The sequence below is a fragment of the Acanthochromis polyacanthus genome, chromosome 14 (genome assembly GCF_021347895.1).
Source record: "Acanthochromis polyacanthus isolate Apoly-LR-REF ecotype Palm Island chromosome 14, KAUST_Apoly_ChrSc, whole genome shotgun sequence".
NCBI lineage: Eukaryota > Metazoa > Chordata > Actinopteri > Pomacentridae > Acanthochromis > Acanthochromis polyacanthus.
Genome location: NC_067126.1, coordinates 13,863,235 through 13,879,153, shown reverse-complemented (window position 1 = coordinate 13,879,153; position 15,919 = coordinate 13,863,235). Strand labels below are relative to the sequence as shown.

Below are 15,919 nucleotides of genomic sequence, written 5' to 3'. Positions count from 1 at the left end.
TGCTATTCCCTACAGTAAATAATATGTTACTGTAAATTTCACACTACTGTAATGCTTGATTTGTTTTCTTACGGTAGTGATGACATTACTGTGAAATACTACAGTAGACCTTAGTCTGCTGTAAATTTTTACAGTATTGTGTTTACTACCGTGATATATACAGTATTTCGCAAATTACTGCTTATTATACAGTATTTTACTTTTTAAAAAATCACAGTAACTTACTTTACAGATACACAGTAACTTACTGTGAATTTCACAGTCATTTCTTACAGTGTACCGATCGTCACATAACTCCACCACGTTCCTTGGCGGAGTTAGATGATCGATGTTCCTCACCAGAGGTGGGTAATAACGAGTTACATTTACTCTGTTACATTTAGTTGAGTAACGTTTTGGGAAAAATGTACTTCTGCGAGTAGATTTTCTCTGCCATACTTTTTACTCTTACTTGAGTAGATTTCTGAAGAGGAAATGTGACTCTTACTCCATAACACTGGGTTACGCTGGGTGCTACTTTAGTTGTGGCATTAGATATGCTTTATTTTGCCAGAGAGATAGCCCAGTGGATCTACCACATAACTGCGTTTCACCAATCAGACGAAGCAACAATAATCACGTGACTCCATTTCACCAATCACATGACCTCATATGAACTGTGGTGGCATAGTGACACAAACTGTACACACGAAGCAGACATGGAATGAAAAAAACGTGGCATTTTGGAGAAATCTGATCTTGCATCAGAGTCTGACAACAATAGCATAGCATTAGCATGGATATCTTCAACTTTTGTGTTCTGTTTACAGCATTGCACGTACAGTCTGTGAGCATGCGGTATTCAGATTGAGATTCAGAAAAATTTATTTGTCCCCAGGGGGCAATTAAAAATATCAATATATATATATATATATATATATTTTAAATTTATATATATATATATATATATATATATATATATATATATATATATATATATATATATATATACACATAGTGAATATATCTTGTCACTGGAAGTAGTTTGCACTGTTCAAACATACAAACGCTACCCTACTACAGGTTTTTGTTTCAAAAGCTTTAAGTTGTGAAAAACTGAGATTTGGAAATATGTCTTTCTCGTGCCTTAACTTGTCGTTTTGTAAATATGTTGTTTATTTTTACTATTTTTAAATTTTATTATTTGGAAATACCATAATTTGAAAGCTTACGAAAGCCAAAAACAAATCGACATATCTTATACAAATAAAGCAGACATGGGAGAAGAATGAAACGGAGGAGTTAAGAGTGAATAACAATTGTAAGTTAGAGAATCCACAGGAACTGCTTGCAAAAAAAGTTTTAAATTTGACAGCATGTACCACACACAGAGACAGAATTAAAGTAAAAGATTATCAAGCAGAGGCTCTACTGCAGCCAGGTTGAAATAAGACAAAGTTAGCAAATTGAACAGGGAATAAGGAGAATGATTGATGAAAAAAGGAATTAAAAAGGAGAGATCTAAGTGATTGAGACTGTGGGGAGGAGAGAGGGCGAATGAAAGTTTTTAGAGGTGAGTTTTACAACCCAGTATAAAAAATACCTCCCTGACAAGTCTATTAGTAACAGAGTCGGTTTGAAACACACAATAACAAGAATAAATGTCCTCACACACCTCAGAGACTGGGAGTCTAATTTGCATTGTTGTCTGTCTGATCATATCATTTCTACAAAATAAATCAGACAGTACAATCAAACGGTTACTCAGTACTTGAGTAGTCTTTTCAGCAAAAATGAAGATGATGAGACTCAACCCACATGTATGGTGCTGCACACAGTGGGGGCCAGTCTACAGTAACAAAGAACACTTGGCATCACAATAACAACCATTGTGCAGATTGTGAGAGCATTTGATGATCCAGTGATCAAATTATTTGGATCTTTTAAACAGGACACATCAAAATAAAAGGTTTCAGTCTACTTTCGACAGTACACTTCAGCTTGGTCACATGTGCCTGAAACACAACACACGCATCATTTGCTTAACATTGGTACATTTAAGTCTTATCAGGCTTTGATCAGCAAGCTTAGTTAGCCCAGTGTGATGTAATTCACGCCAACTGTAAAATATCACAGTATTAAATGGGATGCCAATTGTCTTATTTTCTCTGGTCAAAACACGCAGGAAAAACGCACCAACTGTAAGAGTGCAATGTACATATTACATATTAGCCTTAATCAAAAAGCCATTGAATTTGGAAACCTTTAAGAAAAGAAGCAATTACTGATAAGTCTTGTATTTATATATATCAGATGATTTAAGTATTTCACTATTTATTTCATAACCCTTTTTACTTTGTAGGAACTTTTATAAATGTATTTGTTTCACATTGAATGAAACTGCGTTCCATAGTCAATAGGCAGGAAGTAACTGTCTGTCGGTGTTCTACACACCTCCATACAGCAGGTGGCAGTACTGAGCTTTTAGGGTGAATCTGTTCGCCATTCGCTGAAAGTTGTTGGCTGATCCTCGCCAGTGTGTCGGTTCGCCAAGCGCACCCAGCGTTGTACCGAATTGTGACATTAAAAGATAGCAGCAGCTGATATGGACGGAGAAGCTGTGGTTACTGTTCGTCTGGTGAGGTCCTTCGAGCACAGGAACTTCAAGCCTATTGTGTTTCATGGAGTCAGTTTAGACCAAACGGTACAGGACTTCATTGAATTCGTAAGAGTTGGTGAGTACATTTAGCAATGAAATTTAACGCACTTTGTATTGGCATGCATTTTTAAAACGAACTATCAGTTTGATAACTCAATTGGTCGTGTATCAACATCACTGAATGATAAAAATGATTTTTCACGCGTTTCATTAGTTGGCATCTGTTTCGGAAGTGACTTCATCCAGTAGGGTAAACAATCATAAGCATAAATTGAAAACAAAGTTCCAAAAAAGTGAAGACGTCTGTGTGAAACACAAATTAGATAACTAGTGATCCTTGAAACTATGCTGACTACATATGTGATTTTCAGTTAGTCTAATTGCATGAACATGGTTCTAAAATGAGCTGACTCATTGTGAACAGCAGTACCTTTGCACTGGGGTAGAAATTTGCAAAATTACATTTTGTTGAATAACGTGAAAAGGAACTTGGTTAATATTGGGAGCACATTCCATGGTCAGCAGAGACCAAGATAAGGTCAGGACTACTGCAGTGGCTAGATAGTGCTTACATATGGGACTTTGTGAGGTCAAAAGATATTGTGAGATGAAATTTATTTAGCAAATCGAGTAATCAAACAGAACACTTCTGAGGTATTTTAAAGAGAAAGGCAGAACAACATCAGCAAAAGCAGCTGAAAAAATGGCTCTGAAGAGTGACAGAACATCTCTTCAGAAATAGGGCATCCTCTATGCTGATGAGGATCGAGTCTGTCATCAAGAATAAAGGTGGACATGTGAAGTATTGAGAAAATTTAAGCTATATGAATCCCAGTGATCAACAGTCTACTAGTTATTGTTGCATTGAATTTATACAGTGGGGTCCTTTCTATACAGTAAATCTAAACAGTTTTCAGTTTGACATTAAAGCAAACACCCCTCAGGCAAATCATAAGTAATGCAATTACTGAGAGCAATTGTAAAACAAAAATATTAAATTAAATACTATTACTAGTAATAATTTGGCTGGATTGTATCCTTATTCAGTTATTTAATAACTGGCTTCCAAGACTTATCAAAAGAGTCAGCAAAGTTCTTGTTTCCACTTGAATATAATTCAACATCTAGCCAAAAGTGTTGCAGAGGCCAGAACCTGTTGCTTTGTTGAGGACAATTCTCAGACTTCAGCTGGTAGGAAAACCTATTAGATTAATAGAACTGTAATGGGATCAGGATCAACTCTTATGATAAACACAGTATCTAGGGTGTCAAATATTTGGTGCCAGAATATATGAATATGATTCGCTAATGACTGCTTGCATATCCTGATATAAAGTGTCACTGCTACCTGGATACATTTTTGCCAGTCAGGCATTTGTGTAATGCACATTACATACAAAGACTGTAGACAAAACCTTCTAAAGTCTTCTAAATGTTCCCCGTGTCAGCGTTTTGTAAAGATGTTGTTTATTTTTACTATTTTTTATTTTATTATTTGGAAATACCATAATTTGCACATTATTTTGCATTGTTGTCTGTCTGATCATCATTTCATGAGTTGATCAGTTTCCATCAGCAAGACGAGTGAGTCGTCACACACAGAATTACAGTTTAGTCTGTTGTTCCAATTGGGAGTGTATTAAATGTCACTAGGATCAATACACGCGTCTACAAAGTGAGGGAGTTGTGCACAGACCAACAGCAATTATAAATTTTTCTTGCATTCAGATGGAGTCGATCAAGATCTGATAGAGAGTTACACTGGGTATTTTATTTACGCCCCAGGCAGGTGAGCGGTCACACAGACTCACAGTTTATCAGCTGCTTTTAAATCAATTGTTCCATCTCATCTGTTTTCAGGTTAAGTCCTGAACTGTCAATGTCATTGTTTTATCAAAAACTATACTGTTAATGTTTCATGAGCTGCACTTAGCTTAGATTTTGTCTTGTCATTGTGTTATTAAGCATTATACATTACTTGGTATATTGTCTAATTGTGGTGGGTATGTCTGAATGAAACCTTGAGGAACATTAACATAAAAATGACCTCTGTCTAAATGATAGGTTGCTGTCACTTTAACAGATCAATGAAGTTACGGATCCCACATCTGAAAAGGGGCATATTTCTAAAGATTCTCAGACATCCAGGTCATAGTATTCCTAATTACTAAAGCAAAGGCAACTGTACTTGCTGCTAATGTGTTACCAACAGTGCAAAGGATTTACAGAATAAAGTCTTGATAAAGATGACAATTTCTTCCAGATATTGCTACAAAACCAGGACTTCCACTTCCATTCAGGAAATATGCTTATGGTACGTATGTCTGACTTGATTTTTACCAATCGAAGGTTTTGTGAATACTCAGTTTTTCAAAGTAAATTACAATTAATTATGTAATGCACTGCTATGTCTGATTATGGAATCAGATATTGTACCTGCAGAAGTCTGAGCTGTTTTTAAAAGGCTATTAGACCTGTAAGACTTTTTAACAAACATTTCCTATCTTCTTTGTATTTGTTTTTCATACTGTATCCAGTATATTACAGTTTTTCTCAATTGATAAGACACTGTTCCTGAAAAATAGCACACATTTCCCAACACACTGCACACTATTTTTTAAATTTAAAAACAATTCACAAAGCACTGCACACTTGTGTCAAAAGCGCACTTTATTGTCAAAATCTGAACTTTATTTTCAAAATCAAGACACATGAAGCAAAACTCACTGTGTTTTCACACCAAGTGTAAAAAAATGATACAGTCCTCAAAAATGACAACTTAAACACAAATACAGCCTATAAATAAATCAGAGGGGGGGCACTGCAGTGCCTGACTGTACATTTCAAAATAAAAATAATGTTGGACAAAAAAAATACAGCACTGTACAGTACAGAAATATTTACACCACCTCTGCATCAATTCTCTCAGCCTGGTCAGGCCACAGGACCTCATCAACATCACAAGCTGTGTTTTCTCTGGAAAGAAAGCCCTAGTGTGTCTGATCCAGCCCTGACCTGCATCAACGGAAACATCACCAGAGATTTTCCCAAAGGTATATGAGCGGCAGCTCATATACCTTCCACCTCCATGTAGAGAAGAATTCTTCTATAGGATTCAGAATGGGGGAATATGGAGGCAGAAAACCACAATAACTTGGGGGTTCATATTGAACCATTCCCAAATCAATAGTCCTCTTTGAAAACTAGCATTGTCCCAGATGTATTCATGTGCATCATCAGAATCCAACTGAAAAACTCTCTGGAACAAATGCACACAAAATAGAGAAAAAGTCAGTCATATGCACTTTCTGTAATTTTACTAGCACTTGTGAAGCAGAATTATACATTAGATTTTTTTTTTTTACAGTATTCTCAGAACATTTGTGACTGCTTGCATTGTTCCAGTATAGAAATGTCACTGAAGTGACAAGCTACATTTACATACCATGTAAAATATACCACAACAAACCTGAAACAATTTACTTTACTGGGCTTGCGCTAGCCGATGCGCCATGGCGCCATTGGCACATCGTTTTGCTGGATGGTGATCAAGATTCGGGTGGCTCCAAACATTTCCGACGCCTGCCAAGAGAAAAAGTTTGTTTTTCTTATATTATCGCTCGGGCATTTCGAAGAAAAAGTAAGTCGAACCCTTTTTTGTTGCTTTTTGACTGCGCCATCCGGCGGGGTGATGTGCCAATGGCGCTGTGGCGATCGGCTAGCGCAAGCCCAGCTTTATGCACCATCCTTACTATCTGCTGACCTCAACACATTCTGAACAGCTAATGCTGCTTCCCAGCAGATTTTATTCATTGGCAAAAGTGTTTTCAGTTTTGACCTGTTGTATCTTAATTGTGACAGCAGTGTTGGAACAGTGTCCCAATTCTGCTGTTCACTCTTTGAAAAATGTGTGCTATGAGTGAAAAAGTGTGTTCAAATGAGCAAAAAAAGAGTGCAAGAGTTTTGAAAACTATGTGCAAACCATGAATAGTGTCCAAAATTTGAACAGCAGTGTCCTGTTTTTGAGGAATGTGTGCAGTCAGTTGATGGCTGTGTGCAGTGAATGGAATTTAGTGTCTTATCAATTGAGAAAAACTGTAATTAAACTGTATTTATTCTGATATACTGGAATAGAGGAAGAGAGAGAGACAAAATAATACCTGCTTGTAAAGATTGGCAGCTAAAAGTGTATATAATGTTGTGTGTTAGAGGTAATTGTGATTTCTTGTATGTGTATGTGGCATGTACCAAAACCCCTGCACTGCATCTGATTTTGTTACCTTGTACTTTCAGACAAAATGAAGATTATCCACCAAGCTCATGGAGCAAAGGTATCCATCTGTCACACTGCAAGGCCAGAAACAAGGCGTGTGTCTGCAGGCCAGATGTACATAAAGAAATCAATTTGAAACATGCAGAGGTATAAATGTATCTCTAGTATGCAGCTTTTATTGATGAAAATAATATTTCACTGGTCTATTGACAGATGCCACTACTAGACACTAGCACAGACAGAAAGTGGCAGGATAAAATCAGGTGGGATTACAGTAGGTACAGTAGTATTGTTTAATGGAAAAATAATTAAGTCTTTTCATAATGAAACAATACAGCCTGGTACGCCCCAATATTGCCCAATATTGCATATGGCTGAAAGGACTGCAGCAAAAATTAAGTAACCTAGAAGTGTACATGGAGAGGGTAGTCTCTCCCCAGTCATTGATTTAACCCCCAAAAGCTCTGTGTATCAAACTGACATATTTAGATTTTTTTCCCCATGTAAGTAAGACATTAAAATGGCTTAGCTATAACTCTGCACAGTTGCTTCTACTAGTCTGTCTCCCTGTGTAGTCCTGTGATAGACTGGTGACCTGTTCAGTTGAATCTTCACCCTGAGACAGCTGGGATATACCTTGGACCCAAACCCTGCCAAAGAAATGGGACCGATAAAATCTCAATTAAATAATGTACAAGCACAAATTATACCTAAAAACATGACATTTATACAACAAAAACAGAAAAAGCTTTTGACTCTGTATACTGCTCATTTTTTATAACACATTGCACAAGTTTCAGTTCCATGCAACCTTCATACAAACGTTAAAAGCTCTTTACAATATACCGACAGCAAGAATAAAAATAAAAGGCTCTCTATCTGGATCCTTTAAACTGGATTGCAGGTGTTGGAAGGGGTGTCCTATCAGTCCCCTCCTGTTTGCACTCTTTATAGTGCCTTTGCCTGACTAGGCAAATGAGTCTTGCTGTCAGGAGAACGCAACATAGCGATGTTGGCATATGATATTCTGTTGTACAGGCCCTGCCCAGCCCACTGTCTCTCCCACCTGGGAGACAGTGGGCTAGGCTACCACAAACACAGAGTTTGGATCAGTATCAGGGTATAAATTGAACGCTCACAAATCCTAACTATTAGTTTTTAATTAACACCCAGTCAGTGCCTCAGAGACCAATACGCTATTAGGGAAGTAGACAGTATGACTGTTCCCTGTACAGGTGTCCCCTGCTTTCACCACAAGTGAGCTGGGATAGACTCCAGCACCACCACCACCCAAATGAGGATTAAGCAGTGCACAGATACTGGACAGGAAATCAAGCCTAGCTTAATATAAGCACAATACAAAGATGGTAAATAAATATTGTATTGAAATCAGTTATAACAACAATTCAAATTAACAACAGCCAATCCTTATTTTGTCTTAGCATGCAATTTAGGTTTTTTTTTCATTTGAACTTTTTTCATTGGAATTAGCTCAAGGACATTCTAATTATGTTCTTTCATAATGATTTGCTAGCTGAGCATACCTCTTTGTGTAAAAAAAAAACTTGCATAATTTAACAATCAAGAGTTTACCATGCTTAATCTTCATGTGTCAGCGGGTATAGGCTGGCCTCGAGGGGTATGTACTGGCCTAGGCCAGAGTATACCCTGGGATAGGCTTTGGCTGAGGGTGGTATGAACTGGCCTAGGCCAGAGTATGCCCTCGGGTATACTTTGGTCTAGGCCAGTTTATACCCTTGTATATTTTGGCCAGGGAGTTAATTTGACCTGTTACACCTGGCTTCTTGGTACTATGGAAGTCAGTTGAATTCCAGCTGTCACCCAAGGTCTCACTACAGGCTATTATTGGAGGTAGCAAGCTGAAACACCACCTGGGAGAAAACCCTAACCCATGATAAGACCTCTCACTTAAAACTTGATTTTAAGTCGCTAAATCCTTGAATCCAAGGAAGCCATATTCTGTGATCAGTTGAGTGGCTTATGACCCAAATTTTATTTAAGTTAGCCTTAATGCAACCTTCAAATCATGGCAGAAGCATGGTCAAGTTTATGTCTAGACTTCTTTGGAACATCCTCACTTAAAAGCTTCCAAGAATTGAGTGAACAGTACGTCTTGGCCAGGCAGGATCTCTTTGGGTTTCTGCAGTTGAGACACCGTATTGACAAAATACTAAATAAACCAGTCTTGGAAGAATCAAGATCTGGACATGGTATATTAGGCGTTTTTATCTCAGCTTATAGGACAGACACATGCTTCAGAACAATCCCCAAACTATGTAAAGAGCTCGAAGAGTTAAATGGGCTGAATACATCCCACATAAAAGACATATGGGAAAGAGAGGAAAACTTTATCATGTCATTGGAGGAATGGGAAGATCTGAATGACAAGCAGTGGAAACAATCACTTCACTGTCTTGGAGAGAGTTAAAATATGGTCTGATTCTTTATAACACCAGCTCAGAAACAATTCAGGGAAAGGCAGGCTGCTTGCTGGAGAGGATGTGGAAATTTGGGGGCAAACCATTTTCATGTGTTTTGGGGGTGCCCTCGGATTCACAGCTTCTGGAAGATGATTAGAGATACACTATATTGCCAGAAGTATTCACTCACCTACCTTGACTCGCATATGAACGCAAGTGACATCCCATTCCTAATTCATAGGGTTCAATATGATGTCGGTCGACCCTTTGCAGCTATGACAGCTTCAACTCTTCTGGGAAGGCTGTCCACAGGGTTTAGGAGTGTGTTTATGGGAATTTATGACCATTTTTCCAGAAGCGCATTTGTGAGGCCTGGCTCTCAGTCTCCACTCTAATTCATCCTATAGGTGTTCTATCGGGTTGAGGTCAGGCGTCTGTGCAGGCCAGTCAAGTTCATCCACACCAGACTCTGACATCCATGTCTTTATGGACCTTGCCTTGTGCACTGGTGCACAGTCATGTTGGAAGAGGAAGGGGCCAGCTCCAAACTGTTCCCATGAAGTTGGGAGCATGGAATTGTCCAAAATGTCTTGGTATGCTGAAGCATTCAGAGTTCCTTTCACTGGAACTAAGGGGCCAAGCCCAGCTCCTGAAAATCAAGCCCACACCATAATCCCCCCTCCACCAAACTTTACACTTGGCACAATACAGTCTGACAAGTATCGTTCTCCTGGCAACCACCAAACCCAGACTCGTACATCAGATTGCCAGATGGAGAAGCGCGATTCGTCACTCCAGAGAAGGCGTCTCCACTGCTCTAGAGTCCAGTGGTGGCGTGCTTTACACCACTGCATCCGATGCTTTGCATTGCACTTGGTGATGTATGGCTTGGATGCAGCTGTTCGACCATGGAAACCCATTCCATGAAGCTCTGTTCATGTTCTTGAGCTAATCTGAAGGCCATATGAAGTTTGAAGATCTGTAGTGATTGGCTCTGCAGAAAGTTGGCGACCTCTTGGCACTATGCGCCTCAGCATCCGCTGATCCTGCTCTGTCAGTTTACGTGGCTGAGTTGCTGTCATTCCCACACACTTCCACTTTCTTATAATACAGCTGAAAGTTGACTGTGGAATATTTTCAGCGAGGAAATGTCACGACTGGATTTGTTGCACAGGTGGCATCCTATCACAGTTCCACGCTGGAATTCACTGAGCTCCTGAGAGTGACCCATTCTTTCACAAATGTTTGTAAAAACAGTCTGCATGCCTAGATGCTTGATTTTATACACCTGTGGCCATGGAAGTGATTGGAACACCTGATTCTGAGTATTTGAATTGGTGAGCGAATACTTTTGGCAATATAGTGTAGCATGGAGGTTTTAGGAATCAAAATTGGTGTAGGGTTAGGGTTTTTTGTTTGTTCTGTTTGTTTCTTTTGCTGGTGTGTATGCATGTGTTCTATTTTTTTCTTATTTCTACATGCTCGTTTACAAAAGTGAAAAACAGTTTGCAATGAAGGTTTGTAAGAAATTGTGCATCTGCTTATTTCTTAATGGAATGAAAACAGAATTTCCAAAAACAATAAAAAATAAAGCAGAATATTTCAGCCATAATTCTTACTGTACTGTTTACTGCAGTAAAGGCAAAACAGATGACAAAAATGCTTAACATGATGCAGTAGTGCTCTGTCATTTGATTCTGAGCTGTTGATTTAGGGTTTAATTAGCAGCAACAAGAAATATTTTATTTAGGGCCTGACCAATATAGACTTTTTTGAGGCCGATGCCGATATTTGGCAGAAAAATTTCTGATAACCAATTAATTGGCCGATTAATTAAAAAAATATAACGAATAAAATAGCTTCTTTTTTGGTCCCTTAATGCTTCAATTCAAAGATATGAATTACAGGCAGAACATTTTACTGTTTTACAATACTTTGTCCTTTAGTATTTGTTGAACTATACAACAGAAAGGAATTTTTAAGTACAAAAACATGCAACAAATATTAAACCTCTCGGAAATTATATAACCTTTTAAAAAGAGTCAATGAGTTATAAGTGAGTTATGAAATACATCTTGTCGTGTACTTCTTGTTAGAGGTAGGTTATAGTCCAGCTTTTTTTTATAAAGTTGTAATTGTGAGAAGAAAGCAACAAACACACTATGGTAGCATTCTTTTCACAAGCCTCATTTATTTATTTTATTAATCTACAACTATCAAGAACAAAGAACTTTTAAGTACAAAATAATGCGCAAAACTGCAGTACATCTCTGGAAAATGAAATAAACAACCTTAATTAAAATGTAAATATATAGATGAATTATGAACTCCTTCTTGTCACATCTGCCTCTCAGCCCTAGGGTCCTTCTTATTAGTGTAATCAGAGGTAGGTTTTAGTGCAGGTAGAACGTTTCCTTCAATAAAGGAAGTCATGGTTTTAAAAACTACATTTTATGTTTTCTTGGGTTATCTTTGTCTGACATTAAAATTTGTTTGACTTTACAAGTGTCACATGTTGTGATGAATATCAGTTGCATATAAATTAGAGCATGAACCACCAGTTCAATATACTATTGATCCTGCCTTCGGATAAATGTGCCAAGGATAAGACAAATTTTTTAGAATTCTGGGTGTCTGAAATGAGCTGCAAATCATCTGTATGATAACAAGTTACAATCTCATGTCATTGTGACTGTATGTTTCATAAATTTTTGAAAATAAAACTTTTTTTTTAACTAAAATTTCAATTTACATGTTTTGTTTTTTTTCAGACGAATGAGCTGGTAATGAGTTTGTATGATGATGACAAACTCATTCTGCAAGATGACCAAACCCTTAGAACTGCTGGTGTTGGTAAGAGTTTGCAGTTGCTGTCCATTAAGAAGTCACTGACCTAAACCTTACTTAATTTAACTCAAACTTTAAAAAATCCACTTAGAAAATGTAGGATAAACAAACTACTTCTGCTTCTGTAACTTTTATGTTTTTCGTTTAGTATCAAAGACATTCAGTGGTCTTACTTCTATGAGTGCATAGCAGACAGGAACTACTAGTTAGTTAATATGTACTTTTAGTATAGCCACTTTTTAAGAAATGTAAACAAATATAGGCTAAGATTTTTCCTGCAGGGTGCTATAGGCAATCACCACAGCATCACATTAACATCCAATTGTCCACATGGACTCATTTATTTGCACAATGTTTGCGCTAGAAAACCAAACTTTTTTGCTTCTTTTATTCTATATTTTTATAAAAATTGCTTTTCTTGCACAATGTACTAATGAAAGAGACCACTATGGAACCATCTGGAAATTATGCTGTCTTAGTGGTTTATGCTTAAACTCTGCTTTAACAATTGATTTCTCAAATTGTGCAAGCGCATGTATTTTTTGTATGCACAAAGGATTTGGAATTTTTTTTTTTAATATCATGATTGCAGCTTTACAGAAGAGCAGTATATCTGAGAACTTTCCCTTTGTTCTTACAACTATAAGAAAGTTGGTACAACATCAGATTTTTTACTAGATGTTAATCCTAAGTCTGTGAAATGTGTAGGGATGAACAAATAGCCATTTAGCTTGGCTTGTAAGCGGGGCTTCAGACTGACTTTTTCTGCTGGTTGCACTTGTGTGCCAAACTTTTTGATTTAAGTATTCTCACAAGCCTTTTTACGGTGATTTTTGGTGCTGTTCAATATATTTTAGGCATAACATTCTTTGTCAGTTTCCAGACACAGGTAATTTCTTAACACTACATGGAAATGACTTAATGTAAACAGGAATCAAGGTGCAGATAAATGTTTTGTGCATTTAATGAGTTCTTTCATAAACATGATCTGGGACTTAAAGTAAGGTGTAGCCCATCTTCTTCATTTTAAGCATTGTTAAACTTGATTATTATCTCTGACTCCTCACTGCTTCAGTTTATTGCTTCCAGGTGCTGAAAGATGCTGCTCTGGTGGCCACAGCTGTCATGACACAGGACAAGTTTATTGGAGACACTGTGCTTTTTTTTAATGTTTATTTCTGAACACTGATGCTCTAACAGCAAAATTTTTGTTCCCATATGTTCTTTGGCTGTGCACTGTGCAATAAATGCGTAATGTTTGATGTGTCGTCACATCCCAGTGTTTCCCACAAGCTGAGATGGTGTTAGGTGGGACAAAAGTTCATGCACAACAATGCAATTTAGAGGTATAGAGGATAACCCTGGGTGTTTTCTGAAGCTTGAATGTACACGTTCCATTAACACATAACATCACATGAGAAGCCACTAGTCCCTCAATTACTGAAGCTCACATCATTAAAACTGATGTGTGGCCAACACCTGAGTTTGAGAAGAGTAAAATATGACATTCTAATGTCAGATTTTCATAAGCTAAAGCCCACAGGTCAAAACGGTTCTGTTCACAGCTCATTATACATCCATGTTCATGCATTTGAATTAATTTGAAAATACTCAGTTTTGTTTCAGCAATCACAGGTGTATTTACTTTTGTTTGCACTGTATTTTAAATATAGTCTTTCTATAGTGTTGTGTTTTATATAAAGGGCTAATTCGAAGCTAATTAAAGCATGATTCATAGTTACAGGTGTTCATACCTTAGTGAAAGCATAATTATGAATACTATTTTTATATCTCTTACCAAAGAGCCCTCTATATTTTTGACATTAATCCAAGAAAACAGTAATAATATAAGTTCATGTAAATCCATTAAAAATAATTTCCAAATAATGCTTCTGTTAATTAGATAACATTAGGAGCTTAATAAGTGCTGCTGGTAGTTAAGTTAAATCACACTGTTAACTGTAACATATTTGTGTTTGTCTTTTCAGCCAATGAAACGGAAGTGGCCTTCTTCAGGGAAGAAGATTACAGTCTCTACAGGGCAAACCCAAAAACAGCCTGGTGACCACAGAATTTTTTTAAATAGCAGAGGATATCCTTAAAGGACAGAAGTCAAAGGTTAAGCAAGCTAGGAACAACAACAAAAAAACATCTCATGGTGCCATCATGTTTGCATTGTAAATTTTTCATTTGAGGGATTGTTTTTTTTTTTTTTAAGTTGAAGCTGATCCACCTGATGAGTATGCCTTTTTTAGTTTCTATCTCAACTGTTCCTTCTGGTAATTTTAATCATGGACATTAATTTATTGTTAATGTTTGAAAATATGTTGAATAAAATTTTGTATCAGCTGAATTTGAATTTTGTGTTTTTTGTGATTTTAATAATGGGTATAACAAAGTAATATTTGATACAATGTATTAAATGTCACTAGGTGTTAATCATTACAGCAGTTTTGCTCTTTTGCCTTGATACAATCACTCTGTGAAAAACCTTGGAGTGACCTTTAACAGCACCTTCAAATTTGAAAGTTCAGCTCAGTGACCAAAACTAGCATTTCTTTTGAAATGCTAGTTTCAAAAGACTGGCCTTCTAAGTTGAAGGCCAGTCTCTCCTCTTATACTTTGAAAACATTATTCAGGACATTATTACAACTTGGTTAGGCTTTTAATTCTTTGCATTTGGGTGCAGAGCAGTCACCTCTTCAGTGTCTGTAACTGGTACACAGTTCAGCTGCTTGTCTTCTAATGGGAAGAAAACACTGTCATCACATTAAGCCAGTACTGTTACGCCTCCTATTGTTTTCCTGTCTGTTTCAGTATGAATTTTATGATGTTATCACAAAAAAACAATCATCCAATTTGATTATTTCATACATTTATTATCAGTCTTCTGGGAAAATGACAATCTGCTGGGTCAAAAACATATAAACATCAACTTGAGTTATCAGTTTTAATGATGATGTAGAAAGCTGGGGTAATCAAATTAATTTCCTCTTCTTGTGAGTGATTATAATTGACTACAGCTGGTGAGTCCTCTGAGCCAATTTCAATAGGGGACATCTGACAAATGTATTACACCCTTAACACTAGTTAAAGAAAATCTGATAAGAAAGATTTGAAAAAGCAAATCAGTGACTTGACCAAGTCAGGAAAGTTGCTTGAAGCCATTTCTAAGTAGCTACGGATTCTAAAATCAACTGTGTAATGCAGTTACTGTCAACTGCATTAATGTAATAAATAAAAATTATCTTTCATCTTGTGTACAGTACGGTGTTGGATATAGGTCCGTGTATATTTTGGTAATTGGATTTTCCATTCTAAAGCAGGTAGGCTATTGAAAAACAAAAAAAACCAAGTGGTTATTCGATTTTCGTTTTAAAATACAAAAATTAAAATAGAAATACAAGGCGTTTTTCCTTTTCATGATCAAAAAGGGATATACGAAATTTTAAAAATGCTTTGATTTCCATTTCATATTTACAATAACAACAATTAAAATTACTAAGAGACAGAAATGAAAAAGGTCCGTTTTTTCATTTTCTGAGACCGGAAGTGGTCAACAGCAAGGGTGGAGCCGTGATTAGTCAGACTGAATCACAGCCGAGGAGACTCTGTCCCGCCCACATTTATCGGCTTCTGCTGTTTATTGACGCTGCTGCCACTGCTGCTAACAGCGTTAGCTTCCAGAAGTGGAGCTAATCTCTACAGGTAAGTGTTAAA

At 37.0% G+C, this 15,919-nt stretch overlaps 1 protein-coding gene across 1 annotated transcript; it reads left to right on the top strand.

The window, feature by feature from the left end:
• The first annotated feature begins 2,475 nt into the window (after window positions 1–2,475).
• On the top strand, window positions 2,476–14,552 carry c14h2orf76 (chromosome 14 C2orf76 homolog). Its single transcript, XM_022221810.2, has 5 exons — window positions 2,476–2,714; window positions 4,902–4,952; window positions 6,932–6,969; window positions 12,124–12,205; window positions 14,188–14,552. The coding sequence occupies exons 1-5, from the start codon at window positions 2,585–2,587 to the stop codon at window positions 14,262–14,264; spliced, it is 378 nt and encodes a 125-aa protein (XP_022077502.1). The 5' UTR covers window positions 2,476–2,584; the 3' UTR covers window positions 14,265–14,552.
• The last annotated feature ends 1,367 nt before the right edge of the window (window positions 14,553–15,919 follow it).

Coding starts and splice junctions, on each gene's coding strand:
- c14h2orf76 (XM_022221810.2), top strand. CDS start 2,585: ATGGACGGAGAAGCTGTGGTTACTGTTCGTCTGGTGAGGTCCTTCGAG. Junction 6,970..12,123: donor ACCAAGCTCATGGAGCAAAG/GTATCCATCTGT, acceptor GTTTTTTTTCAG/ACGAATGAGCTGGTAATGAG. Junction 12,206..14,187: donor CCTTAGAACTGCTGGTGTTG/GTAAGAGTTTGC, acceptor TTGTCTTTTCAG/CCAATGAAACGGAAGTGGCC.